Raw genomic sequence first — 20,836 nt, 5'->3', positions numbered from 1 at the left:
AGAAATCCCAAAACTCTCCCCTCTTCCTTATGGATGGTGATTTTGCTGCTATGCCTTTTTGTTTCTAATTCTGTACTTTTTCCCAAGTGTTAAATATTTGATTGATAAGGCTGTTTCAGAAATCAGAGCACACTCTAGTCTCTCGGTGACCAGTTATTTTCTCTCTGCCTTCCTATCAGAATATCAATCACTCGAGTCACTGCAGATATCTCTCTTGCCAAACGCTCCGTCCTCAACAACCCTAGTAAACACGCCATCATCGAGCGATCCAACACGCGCTCCAACCTTGGTAAGTTTGGAGGTATGAGGTTGGGGAACCTCTGTGTTCTTCTAGGGCCCATTGTTTGTAGAGAGACTAATTCATTGCATAGAGAGAAGGGAAAGAATAAAAGATGAAAGAAAGTCTTCGGATGTTTCCCAAAAGGCACCCTATTTCCTATATAGTGGACCACTTTTGACCAGGGCCCAAAGGGCTCTAGTTGAAAGTAGTGCATTATATAGGGAATAGGGTGCCATTTTTGGCACAACCTTGGAGATGGTTATAATGCAGACCTACAGATGTTGGAGGCGAAGAATGACCTGGCCAGGCCTGTGATTAAAAAGGTTTGCTTTTGGGACGAAAGAGAGAGAAAGAAAGGAGAGACTAGATACCTGCTGCCAGATAACAAGGTCAAGAACGCAGCTGTTTTTACCAGGTTTGAGTAACAAACTGCGATAACAATGAAACAGGACCTCACTGAGCCAACGAAACTACGGAAGCCATGCAGCTAATCTTTGTGTTGGATCGCCGTGGTGCTCTGTAACGTTACTCATGGCCTGTGTCCCAAATGGCACACTATTCACTTCATAGTGCACTACCTTTGACCAGAGTCGTATGGGCCCTGGTCAAAAGTAGTGCACTAAATAGGGAGTACATAGTGCCATCTGGGATGCATCCATGGTGTGCCGGTTGCTCCATTACACTCTTAGAATAAAAGGTGCTATCTAGAAAACTAAAAGGGTTCTTCGGCTCTCCCCATAGAAGAACCCTTTTTGGTTAGGGGTGGAATCTTTTTTTTTCTAAGAGAGTAGTTATGGGATAAACCCGCCCATCTTTAAAGATACATTAGCACTGGGACACACTCAAAACACTGCACAAACATTACTCTTTGTGCTCCACTTTTGACTAAAAGCTTTAACTTGAAGCCAATGCAACTGGATAATTATTTTGTCACTTTGGGGACTGATGTTTTGACTGTACGCTGAACCCTGACTCTGTCTTGATGGTGATAGATACAGGGGTGAAAGTGGACTAAGCCAGTACGGTCCTGCACGGCGTCCTGGCAAAATAAATAGTAGGGGTAGGTCAATGCAAGAAAACTATAGGCAATTACATCATTATTTAACATTACGCATGTCAGCTGCATGACAATTCTTGACTTGAATTGACTTGGAAATGGGCAGTATACCCTTTGCTTTGTGGTTCACGAGAACACTAATATTTTTCCAAAGCGGAGATAAGTGGCCAAGACCAAGACGCGCGCATACAACAGTGTACACATCAATTCTGGCTACAAGTTTAGTGGGCCTAATGACAATCTCTGAATTATAACTATCAGACACACATCTGGACCATCAGTGCAATTTCCGATCACAAACGAATAGAGCAAGAGGTGGGTATCTTAGTCATGGGCAGCTCTCGATGTGCAAACACAAGCTTTGTTTGAGCTGCTAATGAAATGTAATAAAAAGTGTTGCTAGGGAGATTTCCTGGACTGTTCATGATATATGTATTTGACCCAACTGGAGAAAAATGCATTAGTTAATACTGGTTACTCCCAAGTGGCACAGCGGTCTAAGGCACAGCATCTCAGTGCAAGAGGCGACACTACAGTCTTCGGTTCGAATCCAGGCTAAATCACATCCGGCCGTGGCAGTCCCATAGGTTTCGCTGGGGTAGGCCGGCATTATAAATAAGAATTTGTTCTTAACTGACTTGCCTAGTTAAATAAAGGTTAAATTTAAAAAAGAATACTTCCAATTTCCACACAATCCTATAGTATTATAGACGTGGCAATAGTTGCGCTTGTCAATATTACATATCACAAAATGAAATTTGGCCCACCGGTTGAGGACTCAAATCCTTAAATGGTCAGCAGATGGATTTTTCTTGCTAAAAGAATCTATAAAATGTACCCTTCTCCCGTCGGGATTCTCTAAGAAGACATTTAAGAAGTTCCACTAAGTTGTCAACAGTGACGCTCGAAAGACCAAGAAAGTTGGCGGAAGTGCCTTCCATTTGATTAACCGAGAAATGTGTTGTTGATGTATTTGAAAACAATATTTTCACTGCTCTTTTACAGCAACTCATGACGGAAAGCTAAGTAATTACATGGGGGGCTAGCAGGCTAATATTTAATTGTGGTTGAAGGAGAAACAGAAAAGATAAGACAGACAGAAGCAGGATCAGAAATCATACAGTCCCATGCAAGGTGAGAAATGCAGCAGGTCCTCATTGACGATATATCTGTTCTATGTACTGAGCCGTGACGTAAAACTGAAACCAAGCCACTCTTGTATCTTAGCAACAGTAGCTAGCTAGTTACCTACACAAGTTATTAATTAACTAGCTAACGTTATATCTTGACAACATTGATGCGCAATATATTTTTGTTCTCAGTCATATCTAAGCCATATTCAAAATAGAATTCAAGCCAGATAGCCTACACTGTTGAAATTGTATGTTTAATTAGTTGACATCGTAACGCTATCTACTAGCTAGCTAGCTTGCTAGCCATCCAGGCTCACGGGTTCACATCTCGTCTGAGCAGCCCAACTATGGCACAAGTTGGCTAGCTAGTTAACGTAAACACACCCCATACCGTACAGATGTGCGCAACCGCAACATTCAAACGAGGCTACAAAGAAAACTAATGGGATTGTAGTGACTGTGTTGACGTCAAAATCGGGGGTGTGAACTAGGTTTCTGTTACATCGTGACGTGTCATGGCGCAACGTACAGCACGCATAAAGCAACTATTTCTTACAATCTCTCTCCACCAGGTGTAGCACTTCTATCATCCTTTAAAAACAAGAAATGGACAGTGACGGGGGTAAGGGGGAGATACCTAGTAATTTTTTTCGTCATCATTGCATGCGATCATCATTCTCAAAGCCGCTGTTTACTTCTAAGATCACTTTAGCACCGCCCTAAAAACCCGATTCAAATTCGACACAAACCTTCAAATAGGTATGTAATGACACATTATATAAACTCTTTATACTGTTTTATTTACATTTTAGAGGTGATAAGGTGATAAGTTGGACAGATCGAGTGAAAAATAGCAATTTTCCCACACGACATCTCTCCTCACTATTACACATTAGTTTCGCTTCCCCACCCGCCATTTTTAAAAAGACTCGACGGGCTCATTGCCTGCTTGAATTATGCAGAAAGGGCAGCGTTTAGGTCATGTAATTGATTTTGTTGGAAGGGGGAGAAATTGTGCTTCACAATGGTATTGACATTACAGTTGATCTGGAAGTATTACGTTTTTGGGGCACTAAAATAAGGGCAATTGTACGGACCAAGGCTATGTACGAGTTTACGTTAACATTGACCCTCGGCATACTTCTTTTGTTCCCTCGTTGTGACAACATTGACCCTCAACATACTTCTTTTGTTAAATTATCTCAGCAATACTCACAGTATTATTCAAGGTAGATTAACTATCTAACATGCAGGCATGAGCTCAGATCGGCTACAAACGTTCATTTTGTTGCATCAATTTAAACCAATGCTCAAATTACATAGCATAATGCCGCAACAATTTAATCAAACAGAAATAGAACTTTATAGCTATGTATATTCTTACCTTGATCGTTGGTATAAGCTACTCTTTGGCCATATCTCCAATAGAGTCTCATCACAAGTGTTAAGGCAATGTTGTTCTGCACTACAGTGGTTGTTGACTGATGTTGCAGCATCTTAGCCTGATTTATTCTCACTTTCTGGCAATTGTATAATTTAAATACAAATTACCTATTGAAATGCAAGCAGCAGGTGATGAGACCAGTTACAGAAAGTATTACAATATCTTACCAACATGATTGTAATACAGTCATCAGTACTATTCATATACTGGACGTCCTTAGTACAAACAAACAAGAATATGAAACAAAGATTTACTTTATTTTACATGATGATTTAATGGCGAATGAATGACACATTGTTAAATGTCGTAGCGGCCGGCTGTCTGTGTTTCCATCTCTCTCAGTCCAATCACTAAAGACAGCTATAGTAGAGGAAGAGAGGTCACAAGAGAAAAGGGTGGGGGGGACTAGGTGGAGGTTCAGATCTCATGGAGAGTTACCCTCCTGTAGCTTATCGATCAAATAGTTATTAGAATCAGGTGCACTAGATTAGGGTTGGAGAAAAACCTACAAGACGCTAACTCTCTAGGGGAGCCCTGCATCAGATCATGCTGGATCTTGTGTCGAGTCTGTTGATTCCATCTCGATCTGGTACTTCAGCCCTCGGGGGTCTGATTGGTGTCACACTATTTCCCAGTCCCAGATGCAGTGCCTTCAAAGTATTCAAACCCCTTGACTTATTCCACAGTTACAGTCTGAATTCAAAATTTATTAAATATACGTTTTTTTCCACCCATCTACACACAATATCCAATAATGACAAAGTGAAAACATGTTTTTAGAAATGTTTGCAAATCTATTGAAAATGAAATACAGAAATATCTAATTTACATATTCCCACCTCTGAATCACCACTTTGTAGAAGCGCCTCTGGCGGCGATTACAGCTTTGAGTCGTCTTGGGTATGCCTGTATCAGCTTTGCACATTTGGATTTGGGGATTGTGTCCCATTCTTCCTTTCTCAAGCCCTGTTAACTTGTTATGGCTGCAATCCCGTTAACGGGATAATTGCCATCAAGAACCGCTGAATTGCATAGCGCCACATTCAATGAATATTACTAAAAATATTTACATTCATGAAATCACAAGTGCAATATAGGAAAACACAGTTTAGCCTTTTGTTAATCTACCTGTCGTGTCAAATTTTGAAAATATGCTTTACAGTGAAAGCAATCCAAGCATTTGTGTAAGTTTATCGATCGTTTGACAAAACATTATGTATACTTAGCATCAAGCAGCTTGGTCACGAAAATCAGAAAAGCAATCAAATTAATTGTTTACCTTTTGATGATCTTAGGATGTTTTCACTCACGAGACTCCCAGTTACACAATAAATGTTCCTTTTGTTCCATAAAGATTATTTTTATATCCAAAATACCTCCGTTTGTTTGGCGCATTATGTTCAGAAATCCACAGGAAAGAGCGGTCACAACAACGCAGACAAATTCCAAATAGTTTCCGTAATGTCCACAGAAACATGTCAAACATTTTTATAATCAATCCTCAGGTTGTTTTTAAAATATATCATCGATAATATATCAACCGCAAATGTCTTTCACGGTAGGAGAGTGAAATGCAATGGCAGCCAAAACTATGTTGCGCGAGCAAAACTCATGCGACCACCTGACGCGATGTTATCTTTCTGGCTCATTTTTCTAAATAAAAGCCTGCAACTATGTCTGAAGACTGTTGACACCTTAGGGAAGCCGGAGAAAAAGGAATCTGGTTGATATCCCTTTAAATGTTGGCTAGGCATGCAAAGGAACAGAAGGGTTTCAAAATAAGAGGCACTTCCTGATTTGATTTTCCTCAGGGTTTCGCCTGCAATATCAGTTCTGTTATACTCACAGACAATATTTTGACAGCTTTGGAAACTTTAGAGTGTTTTCTATCCTAATCTGTCAATTCTATGCCTATTCTAGCATCTGGTCCTGAGAAATAAGCAATTTCTTTGGGAACGTTATTTTTCCAAACATAAAAATAGTGACCCCTAGCTTCAAGAGGTTAACCAGGTTGGCCAGTTGAGAACAAGTTCCCATTTACAACTGCAATCTGGCCAAGATAAAACAAAGCAGTTCGAAAAACAACAACAACACAAAGTTACAAGTGGGATAACAAAAGCAGTCAATAACACAATAGAAACATCTATATACAGTGTGTGCAAATAGAGTGAGGAGGTAAGGCAATAAATAGGCCATAGCAGCGAAGTAATTACAATTTAGCAAATTAACACTGGAGTGATAGATGTGCAGATGACGATGTGCAAGTAGAAACACTGGTGTGCAAAAGAGCAAAAAAAGTAAATAAAAGCAATGTGGGGATGGTAGGGAGTTGGATGGGCTATTTACAGATTGGCTGTGTACAGCTGCAGCGATCGGTAAGCTGCTCAGATAGCTGATGCTTAAAGTTAGTGAGGGAGATATAAGTCTCCAACTTCAGCGATTTTGCAATTAATTCCAGTCATTGGCAGCAGAGAATTGGAAGGAAAGGCAGCCAATCCAGGTCTTGGCTTTGGGGATGACCAGTGAGATATACCTGCTGGAGTGTGTGCTACGAGTGGGTGTTGCTATGGTGACCAGTGAGCTGAGATAAGGCGGAGATTTACCTAGCAAAGACTTATAGATGACCTGGGGCCAGTGGGTTTGGCGACGAATGTAGCGAGGGCCAGCCGACGAGCGCATTGAGGTCGCAGTGGTGGGTGGTATATGGGGCTTTGGTGACATAATGGATGGCACTGTGATAGACTGCGTCCAGTTTGCTGAGTAGAGTGTTGGAGGCTATTTTGTAAATGACATCGCCGAAGTCGAGGATCGGTAGGATAGTAAGTTTTACGAGGGTAGTTTTGGCAACGTCGTTGAAGGAATCTTTGTTGAGAAATAGGAAGCGATTCTAGATTTAATTTGAGGATGCTTAATATGAGTCTGGAAGGAGAGTTTACAGTCTAGCCAGAGACCTAGGTATTTGTAGTCGTCCATATATTCTAAATCAGAAACGTCCAGAGTAGTGATGCTAGTTGGGCGGGCGGGTGCGGAAAGCGATTCGGTTGATGAGCATGCATTTAGTTTTACTTGCATTTAAGAGCACTTGGAGGCCACGGAATGAGTGTTGTATCACATTGAAGCTCGTTTGGAGGTTTGTTAACACAGGGTCCAAAGAAGGGCCAGATGTATACAGAATGGTGTCGTCTGCCTAGAGGTGGATCAAGGAATCACCCACAGCAAGAGCGACATCGTTGACATTTTCAGAGAAAAGAGTCAGCCCGAGAATTGAACCCTGTTGTACCCCCATAGAGACTGCCTGAGGTCCGGACAACAGGCCCTCCAATTTGACACACTGAACTCTATCTGAGAAGTAGTTGGTGAACCAGGCGAGGCAGTCATTTGAGAAACCAAGGCTGTTGAGTCTGCTGTTGAGTCTACGGTGATTGACAGAGTCGAAAGCCTTGGCCAGGTCGATGAAAACGGCTGCACAGTACTGTCTTTTATCGATGCCGGTTATGATATATAAATGAAGAAAGAAACAAACACATGCTTCACTGTTTCATCAACCATACACTCCATACACAAGCCGTTCACATGCTTGCGAACCAGGTGTAATGAGTTCAATGTACAGTGTCCTAGATGCAACCGAGCAAATACAACCTCTTCCTTACTAATCTGACTAATAAATCTTGGAGTAGTCTAGCAGTAGTCAAGCTGCTTATGTTGAAAATCCTTGTTTGTACAAAGGTCAAATTAGCTTTTGAATTTCCTTTATTTGAGGGAAAAGCTAATATTTCACTTTAAAAAAAAATTATAATCATTGTCTTGCTAATATCTCCTTCTCTCACCGCCGCCTAACTGAACGGCAGAATGGAAACGGATCTATGGTTTGACTTTCGTTCTAGCTCTCTCTCTCTCTGTCTGTGACTCGTCTGTCCCTCCCTCTGCCCCTCTCGTTCTCTCTTAGTAGCTGAAGTGCAGAGTGAGATAGAGCGTATCTTTGAACTGGCCCGGACCTTACAGCTGGTGGTTCTGGACGCAGACACCATCAACCACCCGGCCCAACTGGGCAAGACATCCCTGGCTCCTATCATCGTCTACGTCAAGATCTCCTCTCCTAAGGTGAGGCCAAGCAATGCAAAAAAATGGCAACTTACATTTCCATTCCACAAAATGCACTTTAGTTTAAACTTGACATGTCAAACTGACTGCAGTGTACTAGTGTACAGTGTGCCCTAGTGTATTACATGGTTCATATTCTAATACTAACCTTTATTTTCTAGTAATGTATTCAGCCAACCTTCCATATCACACACAGTAATATTATGTGTAATTGTGGAAAGGTAGATGCAGGCCAGGAGAACACGTGTAAACGGTCCAGTGTGAGAGCAGTGAGTGACAGATTGATGAAGTAAACTGAGCTGAAGTGAAAGTCTCCTGAGTAGGGAAGTAGTCTCCTACTGGTTTATGGAGGTCTATGGATGTCCCTGATGCATTGGGGAGCAAGTGGTGTATGGATGTCTTGTCACTGCTCATATCGCATTTTTCTAACTGAACGGCGTCCTGTTTGGGTTATTAAACACGGCCTGTCAGCGCTGACTACTCCGCTCGTCTGAATGGGAGAGAATGAAGTGGGGCGGCTGATTCATCACGCTAACCTTCAGCCTTAGTGTAAATAACACCCATGATTCAAATATCCTTCAAAAAACGCTGGCATTTGAGTAAAATAGAAAGGGAAAGAAGGCGTCGCTGAAGGAATGTGAATTACGGCTCTAAATCAAAGTGTCGGCAGTTGAATCGCACCTCGATGGGATAAACCAAGTGTATTTGACTCCTCTTTTTATCAACGTCTGCTGCTGTGAATCAGTAAAACCACAGTTCTACTTTAGTGCTGATGTTAGGCTCAAGTTTCCACGTTGCTGCTACATCGGAGTTGACTTCCTCACAGTGCTGATGATGCTGTGATGTGTTGGAGTTGACTTAGTTTCGGTGCTGATGACGCTTCCGTGTGATGGAGTTGACTTTGCTACGGTGTTGACAACGCTTTAATGGGATCGGGTTTACTCCGTTATGGTGCTGATGGCCTCTCATGCCCCTCGCTCATATGTCCCACAGGTTCTGCAGAGGCTCATCAAGTCCAGAGGGAAGTCCCAGGCTAAGCACCTCAATGTCCAGATGGTTGCCGCAGACAAACTGGCCCAGTGCCCTGCCGTGAGTATAGCCACACCACTGCCCAGAGATCACTGTTACCTGGATGACACCCACCACATACCATATCTAACACATCCTGGATATTTCATAATACTGTTTCAGTGTGCCGATTGAAGATTTGGGTTTCTGTGCATCAAGCCTCGGTTGATACTGTAAAGGAGACTATCGCGGGCTGAATCCTAACTTGCGAACTCACACTGAAAATACACACTCGAGTTACTTGAAGTCTTATGTGTATTGCCACTGATGTTGATCGCAGATTTGCGTGGAGGTTTTGAGTCGTGTGCGTATATCTCCCGGTAGGAATTGTGGAATTGTTGTGGAATGCTTCAGAAAGACTCATATCTCCTGCCAATTCTATTTCCGTCCTTCTGTGATCTTCTTGGATATTCTTTTAGAATATGAGTGCAATCATTTCAGGCTTGTGGAAAATCTGCCCTAATGTACATCCAATAGCATCAAATGAAATTGTATTTGTCACATGCGTAGAATACAACAGGTACAACCTTACCGTGAAATGCTTACTTACAAGCCCTTAACCAGCAGTACAGTTCAAGAAATAGAGTTAAGAAAATATTTGCAGAATAGACTAAAGTGAGAAAAAAAAATATGGGGGAAAAAAAGTAACAAGAAAATGGCAATAACGAGGCTATATACAGGGGGTGGTGTTACCCAGTCAATGTACAGGTTAGTCGAGGTAATTTGTAAAGTGTGCATAGATAATAAACAGCGAGTAGCAGCAGTGTAAAAACAAAGGGGGGAGGGGGTAAATGTCAATTGTCTAGGTGGCTTTTGATGAATTAGTTTCATGGCTTGTGGGTAGAAGCTGTTAAGGAGCCTCTTGGTCCTAGACTTGGCGCTCCGGTACTGCTTGCCGTGCTGTCGCAGAGAGAACAGTCTATGACTTGGGTGACTTTGGGCCTTCCTCATCGCCTAGTATATAGGTCGTGGATGTCAGGTACAGTCATGTACTGGGCCGTACGCACTACCCTCTGTAGCGCCATTGCATCCCTAGTGGGATTTAGCTTTCAACAATCTCACTGATCAGAAAATTCTTGCCAAATGAATATTTTATTTCATTTTTTAATTTTTTGACAGTTTTTGTCTAACTTTCTTAATCAGAGAAGCAGGTCAGTTTCTTGCTGAAGTGATTTGGAAGTTATTCCCAAAGAATCCCGAAGTCTGTCCTTTTTTATCACGAAGAAAAAGTAGATCCGCTGTTTTAAAATTGTTATGATGCTATTCTTGGCCCATACATAGCACATACACATGCTGTTTTTCAGCCCTTAAAACACTAACAATTGAGTTTTTTCCAATCCTCCTTTCTCTCTCTTTATTTCTCTGTTTTCAGCTCTTAAAACACTAACAATTGAGTTTTTTCCTATCCTCCTTTCTTCCTCTCTTTATCTCTCTGTTTTGGGCACATAAAACACTAACAATACAGTCAGAAAAAAGGGCTCCAAAAGGGTTCTTTGGCTGTCCCATAGGAGAGCTATTTTTGGTTCCAGGTAGAACGCTTTTGGGTTCCATGTAGAACCTTCTTGTTCAAAGAGATGTCTTATGGGGACAGCAGAAGAACCCTTTTAGGTTTTTTTTTAAAGAGTATACTGTTATCCCCTCCTCCCTCCCTCTGTTTATCTCTCATGTAGGAGATGTTTGACATCATCCTGGATGAGAACCAGCTGGAGGATGCGTGTGAGCACATGGCTGATTACCTGGAGGCCTACTGGAAGAGCACCCACCCCGCCAGCTGCAACCCCCCCAACCCGCTATTGGCCAAGCTGGCCACAGACGCCCTGCCCTCCAGCCCCGCTCCCGTCTCCAGCATGCAGGTACAGGTGCTGACCAGGCTTTAGGCCAACATGGGCAGCCTGCTCCATGGCCCAGACAGGGATAGCAGGGAGACCAGTAGCTCACTGGCCATGAGCAGCCTGTGCCGCCACTGAGTCAGAGTCATGACACACTGACCACGGTAGGAAAGAGCAGGGCAGAGAGAGTAATAGGAATAGAGAGACGAGGAACATGACCGGTGGTGGGCCTGCTAACCATGACTAGTCAAGGTTATTAAGTCAGGAAAGTACGCTGACAACTCAGGAGCTTGTCATTTTAATTGGTTTAACACAGTGGGTTGCTATAATGAATTCCTTTGAAATAATTAATACTGAGAGGAAAATGAATGAATAGGTTGATCATGATGTGTTTTGCATTATGCACCTCTGTCAGTTTGAAAATAATGATCTATTTGAAGGTTCTGTATTTAACGGTGAGCAGCGAACAATTTGTTTGGGTCATTTGATTGATTCAGGTCTGTTTCAGTTGTTTTTAAAATGTCCACGTCTTTTCCCCATCCATTGCTCCCCCATTGGGAAATGTAAGACTGAAACTCCTGACAATGAGAGTCCTTTTGAAACTCTTGAAAATGCTGATGAAAATGCGTCTGATGAGTGAGGTTAACATGTCTGTGATTGTGGTGAGTGAGATACTCCGTCATAAGAGCTGTGTGGACTTCAGGGATGCATCTCAAATGGCACCCTATTCCCTATATGGTGCACTACTATAGACCAGTGCCCATAGGGCTCTGGTCAAAAGTAGTACACTAAGTAGGAAATAGGGTGCCATTTGGGACTTGGCCCAAGTGTTAGTATTCCATGGGGATTCGGCCTTGGTTCTGGAGACTTAAAATAATAAACCAGGCCAAATTAATCTGAAAGCAAACGGATATGAGGATTTTTAGGGAAACTGTATTCTCCAGGACCATAGTCAACCTTCAGTGGTTGGTTGATAACCTATATTCAACCTTTGAGTGTGCAGTGCACATGTGTGTATGTGTACAAGTGTGCTGTTTGAATTTCATGCATGCAGGTTTCCGTGTGTGAATTTGAAATGTTGTCTGGAAATGGTTGAAATGTGTGTTTGATTTGCATGTGATTGAGGGTGTGTGTTTGTCTTTTTTACTCTGCATATGCGTGTTGGTGTGTCTAACTGTACTAACAGGCGTGTTGTGTTGCTAACCCCAGGGCGGCGGGGCAGAGGAGAAAGCAGGGGACAAGGCAGGACAAGGTGGGGAGAGGAAGGACTCCAGAGAGGACCACCAGCACCACCATCACCACCACAGCCAGCATCAGAGCCAGGAGCAGCCAGATGGGGAGGGGGAGGAGGAGAGGGAGGAGGAGGAGAGGCCCCTAAGGACAGAGTCTTCCAGGAGACCCCAGCACATCCACCACCGCTCCTCCTCCCAGCGAACTGAGCAGCACCACAACCACCACCACCATCATCGTGGTGGCAAGGGTCTCTCCCGGGGGGAGACACAGGACTCAGAGACCCCCGAGAGCCGGGAGAGCAGAGAAAGCAGAGACTCAGCGTACATAGAGCCCCTGTCTCAACTCCTACACCAGGAAGAGGAGGATGATTTTGGAGAGGAGGATGATGAGGAGGGGCTTGGAGAGGGGGGGCACCCCCAGCAGCAGCAGGGGCGCTACGAGGCCCAGCCCCAACCCAGGGACCATCATCATCACCACCACCACCATCACCGCGCTGGCGAGGAGGCGGGCCACAGCACAATAGGACACCACCGTTCTAAGGAGCGTAACGAGCAGGACCACAACGAGCGCAACAAGCCGCGCAGTCACCACCATCAACGACCGGCGCGCGACCACCACCACCACCAGTACTATGACCGCGACCGGGACAGGGAGGGGGAGGTTGCCCCCAAAAAGAGGGGTGACACAGAGGACTGGGCCAGAGACCCCTATATTCACCAGTGACAGCCTAGCCCCGAGACTCCAACCCCTCACACACTGAGACAGTGGTAGGACTCCCCTCTCTCTGAAACCGTTCTGTTGTCCCATCTTGCTGCTACACCCATTTATGTATGCTTCCTTTGTAAAGGCTGTTGCATCCTTAGCAATGGCAGTATTTTTATTATATATAGTAAATAAATATATATATATATGTGTGTGTGTGTGTGTGTGTGTGTGTGTGTGTGTGTGTGTGTGTGTGTGTGTGTGTGTGTGTGTGTGTGTGTGTATCGATACATAGACATTTTCGTTTATGTGTGGATATGCATGGATCTTCTCAAATATGCATATTTTAAACCTGTGTTTGATGAAGCATGACACGACAGCAGAATTATCTTCTGTACTGTACTGCTTTCTGTGACTAGCATTTAAAACATATTTGTCAGGGTTTTTTGTATTTATTTTTTGTATGCTGCCACTTAAAAGAAGAATTTGTTCATTCAGACTACTGTTAGCAATGACTGAGAAGTGGGAAACCATGTAACTAGGTTAAATGCTATATATTTGCAATTGTTTTTGTTTAATTTAATTGTTCCTGTTTCTTGCTTGCGTTTCAAAAAAAAAATCTGCATTGTTCATTTTCGGTGTTTGGTCCTCTGATGTTGATGCTGCCTCTCCATTGGGCCACACCTTAGTCTGGCCTTACAAGACAAAAAGAATAGTGACATTACAGTACTGTTGTTCAATTTTTAAAGGGTCCAGAAACATTTTGTAACATTGATACACACTCTGTTCAGCACTTTTAGTACAACATACTGTAGACTGAATCACATTGTTGGTGTCAGGTGTACAACTATTTTATATTTTAGAGTAGAGTTATCGGGTAAAATCAATCCACTTTATTCCATGATGGTATGTATTTTTAAGTGAAACCCTTTCTTATGGACAGTTCCATGCACTTAGTACAGTCCAATTAGCTATAAATGTGCGTTATGAGATACCCCAAAAATATTCCCTTGAATTATATTTATTTTCGATGTCTAATTGAAAATCAATCACAACCACTGAGTGAAATCAACTGGATGCTAAAGGTTAGCCTTTCTGCCAGGCTATGGTGCTCAAGAACAGTTGTAATAACCTAGTTATAACATAGCTCCAGTCCAGGGCGTTACACGTGGCTTTCTAACGCTGAGCCTCAGTGTCGGCTAGCCCCACATAACGCACTGGACAAGAGCTAGTTATAAAGTTTGCATTGATGATGAGGTTATAGGGTCCTTACTTGAGGAAATGTGATTTAGGTGAATGTCTGAGTTATAAGAAGTAGATCCCTAGTGAGGTTTCTTAGTTCAGGCTGCCCTCTGTAAGCAGGTTAGGGGTATGTGCCCCAAATGTCACCCTGCTCCCTATATATAGTGCACTACTTTTGACCAGGGCCCATAGAGATCTACTCAAAAGTAGTGCACAATTTAGGGAATAGGGTACAATTTGAGATGCATCCGAGGTCACATACTCTGGCCCTCTGTTTACATTACCACCAACCAGCCAGTCCCCTAGAACAATTTAAAGTTTTTGGTTTTATTTTTGCCTAAAATATTATGATTATCCATTTATATGCTACTCTAGTAGCACTACACATTTTTAAGAGTGTACATATGTATGTACATATGTATAAATACAAAAAAATAAACTTGGCAACAAAGAATTGATGTACACGAATATCTATTGGTCTTGGATCTATTGGAAATATGTTTCATGAAATGCTGTTTTTTACAAAGCTGTGCTGTCTGTCTTTACCGTGTGTGTGTGTGTGTGTGTGTGTGTGTGTGTGTAAAAGCAACTGCTCCCTCTGAGAATGACATTCGCAGCTGACGTTGGCACTCTGACCAGGAATGTTTAATTTTTATAAATGTGTTATTCAACTTTTTTATTTAATCAAGGGAGCCCATTGACACCATAGTTTCATTTTCAATAGTGCCCCCGGGACAACAAACTCAACACGAACATTCCAATAAAATGTATAAAAATTACAGGTTACAATTTGAAAAACTACCATTTCAACACAACAATACATTTTTCACATGTAATCAAGACAAATGCAATTCTCATTTAACTAAATCAACATTCGACTACTAAACTTCCGTAGCGGCACCAGGGAATCAAGATGCAGGGGTTCTGCAGGTTATTCCAAAAATGGGGAGGATTTACTTATTAATTGGGTGGAGACCAGAGAAACCTCAAACCCTGTGAAAGGGTTTGGTAACCCATGTTCTTATACTTCAACAACGAAGTTAAGTCGGAAGCTTGTGTAATAGAGCTTTGTAAACAAAAAATGGAATAGTGAAATGATATACTGGACTTTAATGAGGGCCAGACAAATTTTTGATACAGGATGCAGTGATCATTATTAAAACTGTCACCTGTGACAAAGGTTTAAGAGTAGTAGCTGCTGCATTCTGGTAAATGGTGTCACCATAGTTGAGGACTGTCAGGAAAGTTGACTGTACAATCGTCTTCCTGCTGTTGAGGGAGATGCAAGTTCTGTTAATAAAAAAGAAGCCCACTTAAAAAAAAAAAAATGTAATAGCTCATCAGTATATTTTTGAAACAAATCCTTGTCAATACAAATACCCAGATATTTATAGGTGGGAACCCGATCGATGGGAGAACCATTCAATGAATAAATATGTAGTCTGATTTTTTGTGGTTGAGAATACATTTTAAACCCACCAGGGCTTTTTGTAAGTCAACAAAGTCAGATTGCAGCTCTAACAACGCTTGATCTACAGTTGGGACAATGGCAGACATAATAGTATCATCTGCTTACAGATGAATATTACAAGTTAACAGATTGACCAATATTATTTATATAAATAGTAAAGACAGGTCCCAAAACTGACACCTGTACTGCACACCTTTCATAATATCCAGGACACTAGACAACACCATCAGAAATTACACATTGTGTCCTGTCTGACAGATAATTCTCAAACCACTTGCGAGAAGCCACATCCAACCCTACTTCAGTCAACCTTTGAATGTGATGGCCAATAGTGTCGAAGGCTTTGGAAAGGTCTATAAATAAGGCAACACAATGACTTTTATGAGCTAAGCAATTTAATATATCTAAAACAAGCGTAGCAGCTGAACCGGCGCTATGTCAAGGTCTAAAACTGTGTTGCTGCACATTAAGAATAGAGTGAGATGTTAACGTTCTTAGCTGAGTTGGCCAGCGACAAGATCATTTGGAAATTGGACTGTAGTTATCTAAGTCAGGAGAATCTCCTCCTTTATGTAAGGGAGGAGGGTACATGTGCCGCTTTCCAGATTGTAGGGATAACACAACAGACAATTGTCAAGTAAAAAATGTAGGTCACTGGTTCTGCAATAAGTGGGGCAGAGAGCTGCAGTAAGAAGTGATCAAGTGAATCAGCCCTTACAGCTTTTTTAAACATCAATCTTTAGCAAACCACTTAGTACATCGTTGAAATGAAAATAAAGTTAGTGAGCCTGAGTTTTGTTTAAAAGATTTGACCACTTACCAGAAGTTGGCTGGATTACCACCACTCTCCTATACACAATTCAAGAAATACGTCTATTTTGCTTTTCTAACCAGTGTTAGGTTCTAATTCTCAAAGTAAAACACTCACTCATTATGAAAGCTTGACCAAGTTTAATTCTTCCCAGAGGGTCAATACAGCGGCATTCAGACAAAACATGTTTCCACCACCACAAGAATAGGCACACCTCCTTCTCTCCAATCCTTTCGTCTTTTATGGTTCAACAGGAAGACGAAGTAATAGGGTAATAAACCATCATTTCTCCCTTAACTTCTTCGATATAGGGGGCGCTCTTTTAATTTTTGTATGAAAAACATTCCCGTTTTAAACAAGATATTTTGTCACGAAAATATGCTCGACTATGCATATAATTGACAGCTTTGGAAAGAAAACACTGACGTTTCCAAAACTGCAAAGATATTGTCTGTGAGTGCCACAGAACTGATGTTACAGAAAAAAAACAGATAAAAATACAATCAGGAAGTGCCGCATTTTTTTAAACCGTCTCATGGCAATGACTCCTTATATGGCTGTGGAGGAGCTAGGAGTCAGCTTACCTTTTCCACGTTTTCCCCAAGGTGTCTGCAACATTGTGACGTATTTGTAGGCATATCATTGGAAGATTGACCATAAGAGACTACATTTACCAGGTGGTCGCTTGGTGTCCTCCGTCGCAATTATTGCGTAATCTCCAGCTGCAGTATTTTTTAGTTTTCTTCCGATGAGAAGCCAGCTGCCACCACTGATAGATTATCGAATAGATATGTGAAAAACACCTTGAGGATTGATTCTAAACAACGTTTGCCATGTTTCTGTCGATATTATAGAGCTAATTTGGAAAAAGTTTGGCGTTGTAAGTGACTGCATTTTCTTTTTTTTTCTTAGCCAAACGTGATGATCAAAACGGAGCTATTTCTCTTACACAAATAATATTTTGGGAAGAAATGAACATTTGCTATCTAACTGAGAGTCTCGTCATTGAAAACATCCAAAGTTCTTCAAAGGTAAATTATTTTATTTGAATGCTTTTCTTGTTTTTGTGAAAATGTTGCCTGCTGAATACTAGGCTTAATGCTATGCTAGGCTATCAATACTCTTACACAAATGCTTGTGTAGCTTTGGTTAAAGCATATTTTGAAAATCTGAGATGACAGTGTTGTTAACAAAAGGCTAAGCTTGTGTTTCAATATATTTATTTCATTTCATTTGCGATTTTCATGAATAGGAAACATTGCATTATGGTAATGAGCTTGAGGCTATGATTACGCTCCCGGATACGGGATTGCTCGACGCTAGAGGTTAACTTGTTATGGCTGCAATCCCGATATCGGGATACGTGTCATCAACAACCTCTGAATAGCATAGCACTACATACAATAAATATTACTATAAATATTTATATTCATGAAATCACAAGTGTAATATAGGAAAACACAGCTTAGCCTTTTGTTAATCCACCTGTCGTGTCAGATTTTGAAATTATGCTTTACAGCGAAAGCAATCCAAGCGTTTGTGTAAGTTTATCGATCGCACGATAAAACATTAAGTACACTTAGCATCAGGTAGCTCAGTCACGAAAATCAGAAAAGCAATCAAATTAATACCTTTGATGATCTTTGGATGTTTTCACTCACGAGACTCACAGTTACAAAACAAATGTTCCTTTTGTTCCATAAAGATTATTTTAAATCCAAAAAACCTCTGTTTGTCTGTCACGTTATGTTCAGAAATCCACAGGAAAGAGTGGTCACGACAACGCAGACAAATTCCATATAGTTTCCATAATGTCCACAGAAACATGTCAAACGTTTTTTAAAATCAATCCTCAGGTTGTTTTTAAAATATATAATCGATAATAGATCAACCACAAATGTCTTTCACAGTAAGAGAGGGAAAAGCAATACCTATTCAAACTCTGTTGCGCGAGCAAAACTCATTTGACCACGACGCGATGTTATCGTTCTGGCTCATTTTTCAAAATAAAAGCCTGAAACTATGTCTGAAGACTGTTGACACCTTGCGGGAGTAATAGGAAAAGGAATCTGGTTCATATCCCTTTAAATGGAGCAAAGGGAGGCTATGGAACATGGAGTTTTCAAAATAGAAGCCACTTCCTGTTTTGATTTTCCTCAGGGTTTCGCCTGCAATATCAGTTCTGTTGTACTCACAGAAGATATTTTGACAGTTTTGGAAACTTTAGGTTGTTTTCTATCCAATACTAATGATATTATGCATATATTAGCAACTGAGACTGAGGAGCTGGCCGTTTACAATGGGAACCTTTTCATCCAAACTACTCAATACTGCCCCTGCAGCCATAAAAAGTTAAGGGGATCTGACCTGACCTCAACCCTTCATTTGCCTAATCCACAGATGTCCATCTGTATCCCCTATAGCAATCCTGTGACTTCCTCCCGACCACCCAACACATTCCAAAGCCATCTGGCTCCTACAGATAACGATTAGCTTCTGATGTAAAAAAACATCTCTATCACTCTAGATACGATACTTCTGAGTATAACAAGTTTAACACAGAATCTAACAGTCCCACATTTTGAACATTTTAACTCCATACTGTTCAACATTACGTACACTTGAAAATTACTTCTAAATGGACAAACAATAATAATAGAACATGAACAAAAAATAAAACATGATTAACATTCATAGTTAGGCTTACAGCCTCTGTTCTAAATGCACACTGTCGTGTCTTTGGCTATGCTGGATTAAGTGATATGACATGCTATTCTATAAAATATTTTCTCCGTAATTAATATTACCTGATTGAGCTAATCATGTAAATGTAATTAACTAGAGAGTCGGGGCACCACAAATAATATTTATAGAGCTGTTATCTTCCGAATAAACTCTTACAGACATAGTCATATTTTACATTTCATCCCATCACGAATCATTTCATATTCAAACATTTAAATTTAACAACAATTCCATGTGAATCCGATAACTCTGATGTGTAGACTTTCCACTGTAGAGTTTATGTCATCTTATCATTGATGAGAATGTCTCAGATGACAACCGAACTGACATCATATTCATTAAGTACCACCGCATATGTTCAATTGGTCAGATTACCAGAATATAGTTCATTTCCCCCCACCTTCTGATGTTCCCAGAATCTCTATGTTAACCAAAGGGGTTTGCAAATGTAACATCAGTAGGGTAGAGAGAGGAAAAAGGGGGGAAGAGGTATTTATGACTGTCAAACCTACCCCCAGGCCAACGTCATGACAACACATCTCTCATCATACAACAGAATGCCATTCCAGCGGAATCTGTTGGCTTCCTCCCCTCCAGCTGGAGCTGCTGTTAGTTTCTCCACTTTCTCCTTCTGGTTCCCAAGAGAGTGATAGCATAACACTATGGAAAACAACAAAAAGACACACGAAACATAACAGTATTAACAATGTGGTAAGCTATGCATAATTGCATATGCATGAAAACCAAAGTCTGAGACCATGACAATTCCCACTCTCTTCACCTGACTCTATGCCTCCAGGATACTTTTCTGTTGGATTCCGCAAAAAGAAAGCCCTAAAAAGCCTCCTCGTGCTTTTACCCAGTCTTCCCCTTTCCGGCCCCAGGTTCCGAGAGGTGTTCCCAAGCCATGTAACTTTCACTTTGTTCCCCATCTCTTCCTTTGCCAGCTGATAGGCACGTCACCTGATAGGAAAGTGCGTATCACTAATCAACCCTACATCCTCTTGAGGTAACTCAGCACTGTATATGCTTTCACATCAATGCCTTCAAAATTTTGTTTAGAGTACAATTACCCAAACATTTATCCTCTTTCATATGATGTATTAACCAATAAAGCAGCTAACTCCAACCCAACTATGATGTTCAAAGTAGCTCCCAGACTCAACCCATCTGCATGTCTTACAGTGGAATCTAGTCTCTCTCTCTCTCTCTCTCTCTCTCTCTCTTTAGCTCCGCTTCCTCTGTCATCTGTTCTTCAAGCTCTCCCATTATGCAGCTGGAACCCACTTCACATGAGAACTATGCACCCACTGAGGGGAGACATGACGATATTTACCGCTGCAGGTGTTGTAAGGAGTACTGTGTGTGGACCAGACCAACACTGTCCCAACACCCCTGATATACACTCAATCTCCAGAATTCAGCCCAGTTATCTCTGGCTCCTCATGTGCTGCTTTCACCTGAGGATGTACACACTGCAACACATGGGTCATTTCCTGACAGCAAAGACTCTCCTCTTATGGCAAGATCACTAATTTGTGACATTTGATTAACAGCCCCCCCCCCCCCCCCCCCCCCCCCTGTACTCCCATCGGTCTACCAGTAACCAGTTACCAAGCCATGTGGCACGAGTCTTCATAAACTGATATCCCAACAATGCTACTGAAGTAACCCCTGCTACTACTAACATGGCCCATGACTATAGCCTCCTTCAGTCCAG

At 41.6% G+C, this 20,836-nt stretch overlaps 1 protein-coding gene across 7 annotated transcripts in view; it reads left to right on the top strand.

Annotated features, from left to right (window-relative positions):
- LOC139420461 (voltage-dependent L-type calcium channel subunit beta-2-like) overlaps positions 1 to 14,534 on the top strand; it is a 129,768-nt gene extending 115,234 nt beyond the window's left edge. For 5 of the 7 annotated variants that reach the window (XM_071170631.1, XM_071170629.1, XM_071170634.1 and 2 more), the window contains 5 exons: positions 180 to 289; positions 7,861 to 8,015; positions 9,009 to 9,104; positions 10,754 to 10,936; positions 12,122 to 14,534. In XM_071170631.1, coding sequence (XP_071026732.1) covers positions 180 to 289; positions 7,861 to 8,015; positions 9,009 to 9,104; positions 10,754 to 10,936; positions 12,122 to 12,868 — 1,291 coding nt within the window. In that variant the 3' untranslated portion in view covers positions 12,869 to 14,534. The remainder of the gene's footprint in view (positions 1 to 179; positions 290 to 7,860; positions 8,016 to 9,008; positions 9,105 to 10,753; positions 10,937 to 12,121) is intronic. The other 2 variants (XM_071170632.1, XM_071170630.1) reach the window with 1 other exon arrangement.
- Positions 14,535 to 20,836: the final 6,302 nt, after the last annotated feature.

The sequence above is a fragment of the Oncorhynchus clarkii genome, chromosome 11 (genome assembly GCF_045791955.1).
Source record: "Oncorhynchus clarkii lewisi isolate Uvic-CL-2024 chromosome 11, UVic_Ocla_1.0, whole genome shotgun sequence".
Lineage (NCBI taxonomy): Eukaryota > Metazoa > Chordata > Actinopteri > Salmoniformes > Salmonidae > Oncorhynchus > Oncorhynchus clarkii.
Note: the sequence above shows the minus strand (reverse complement) of the source record. Positions and strands in the feature narration are given on the sequence as shown.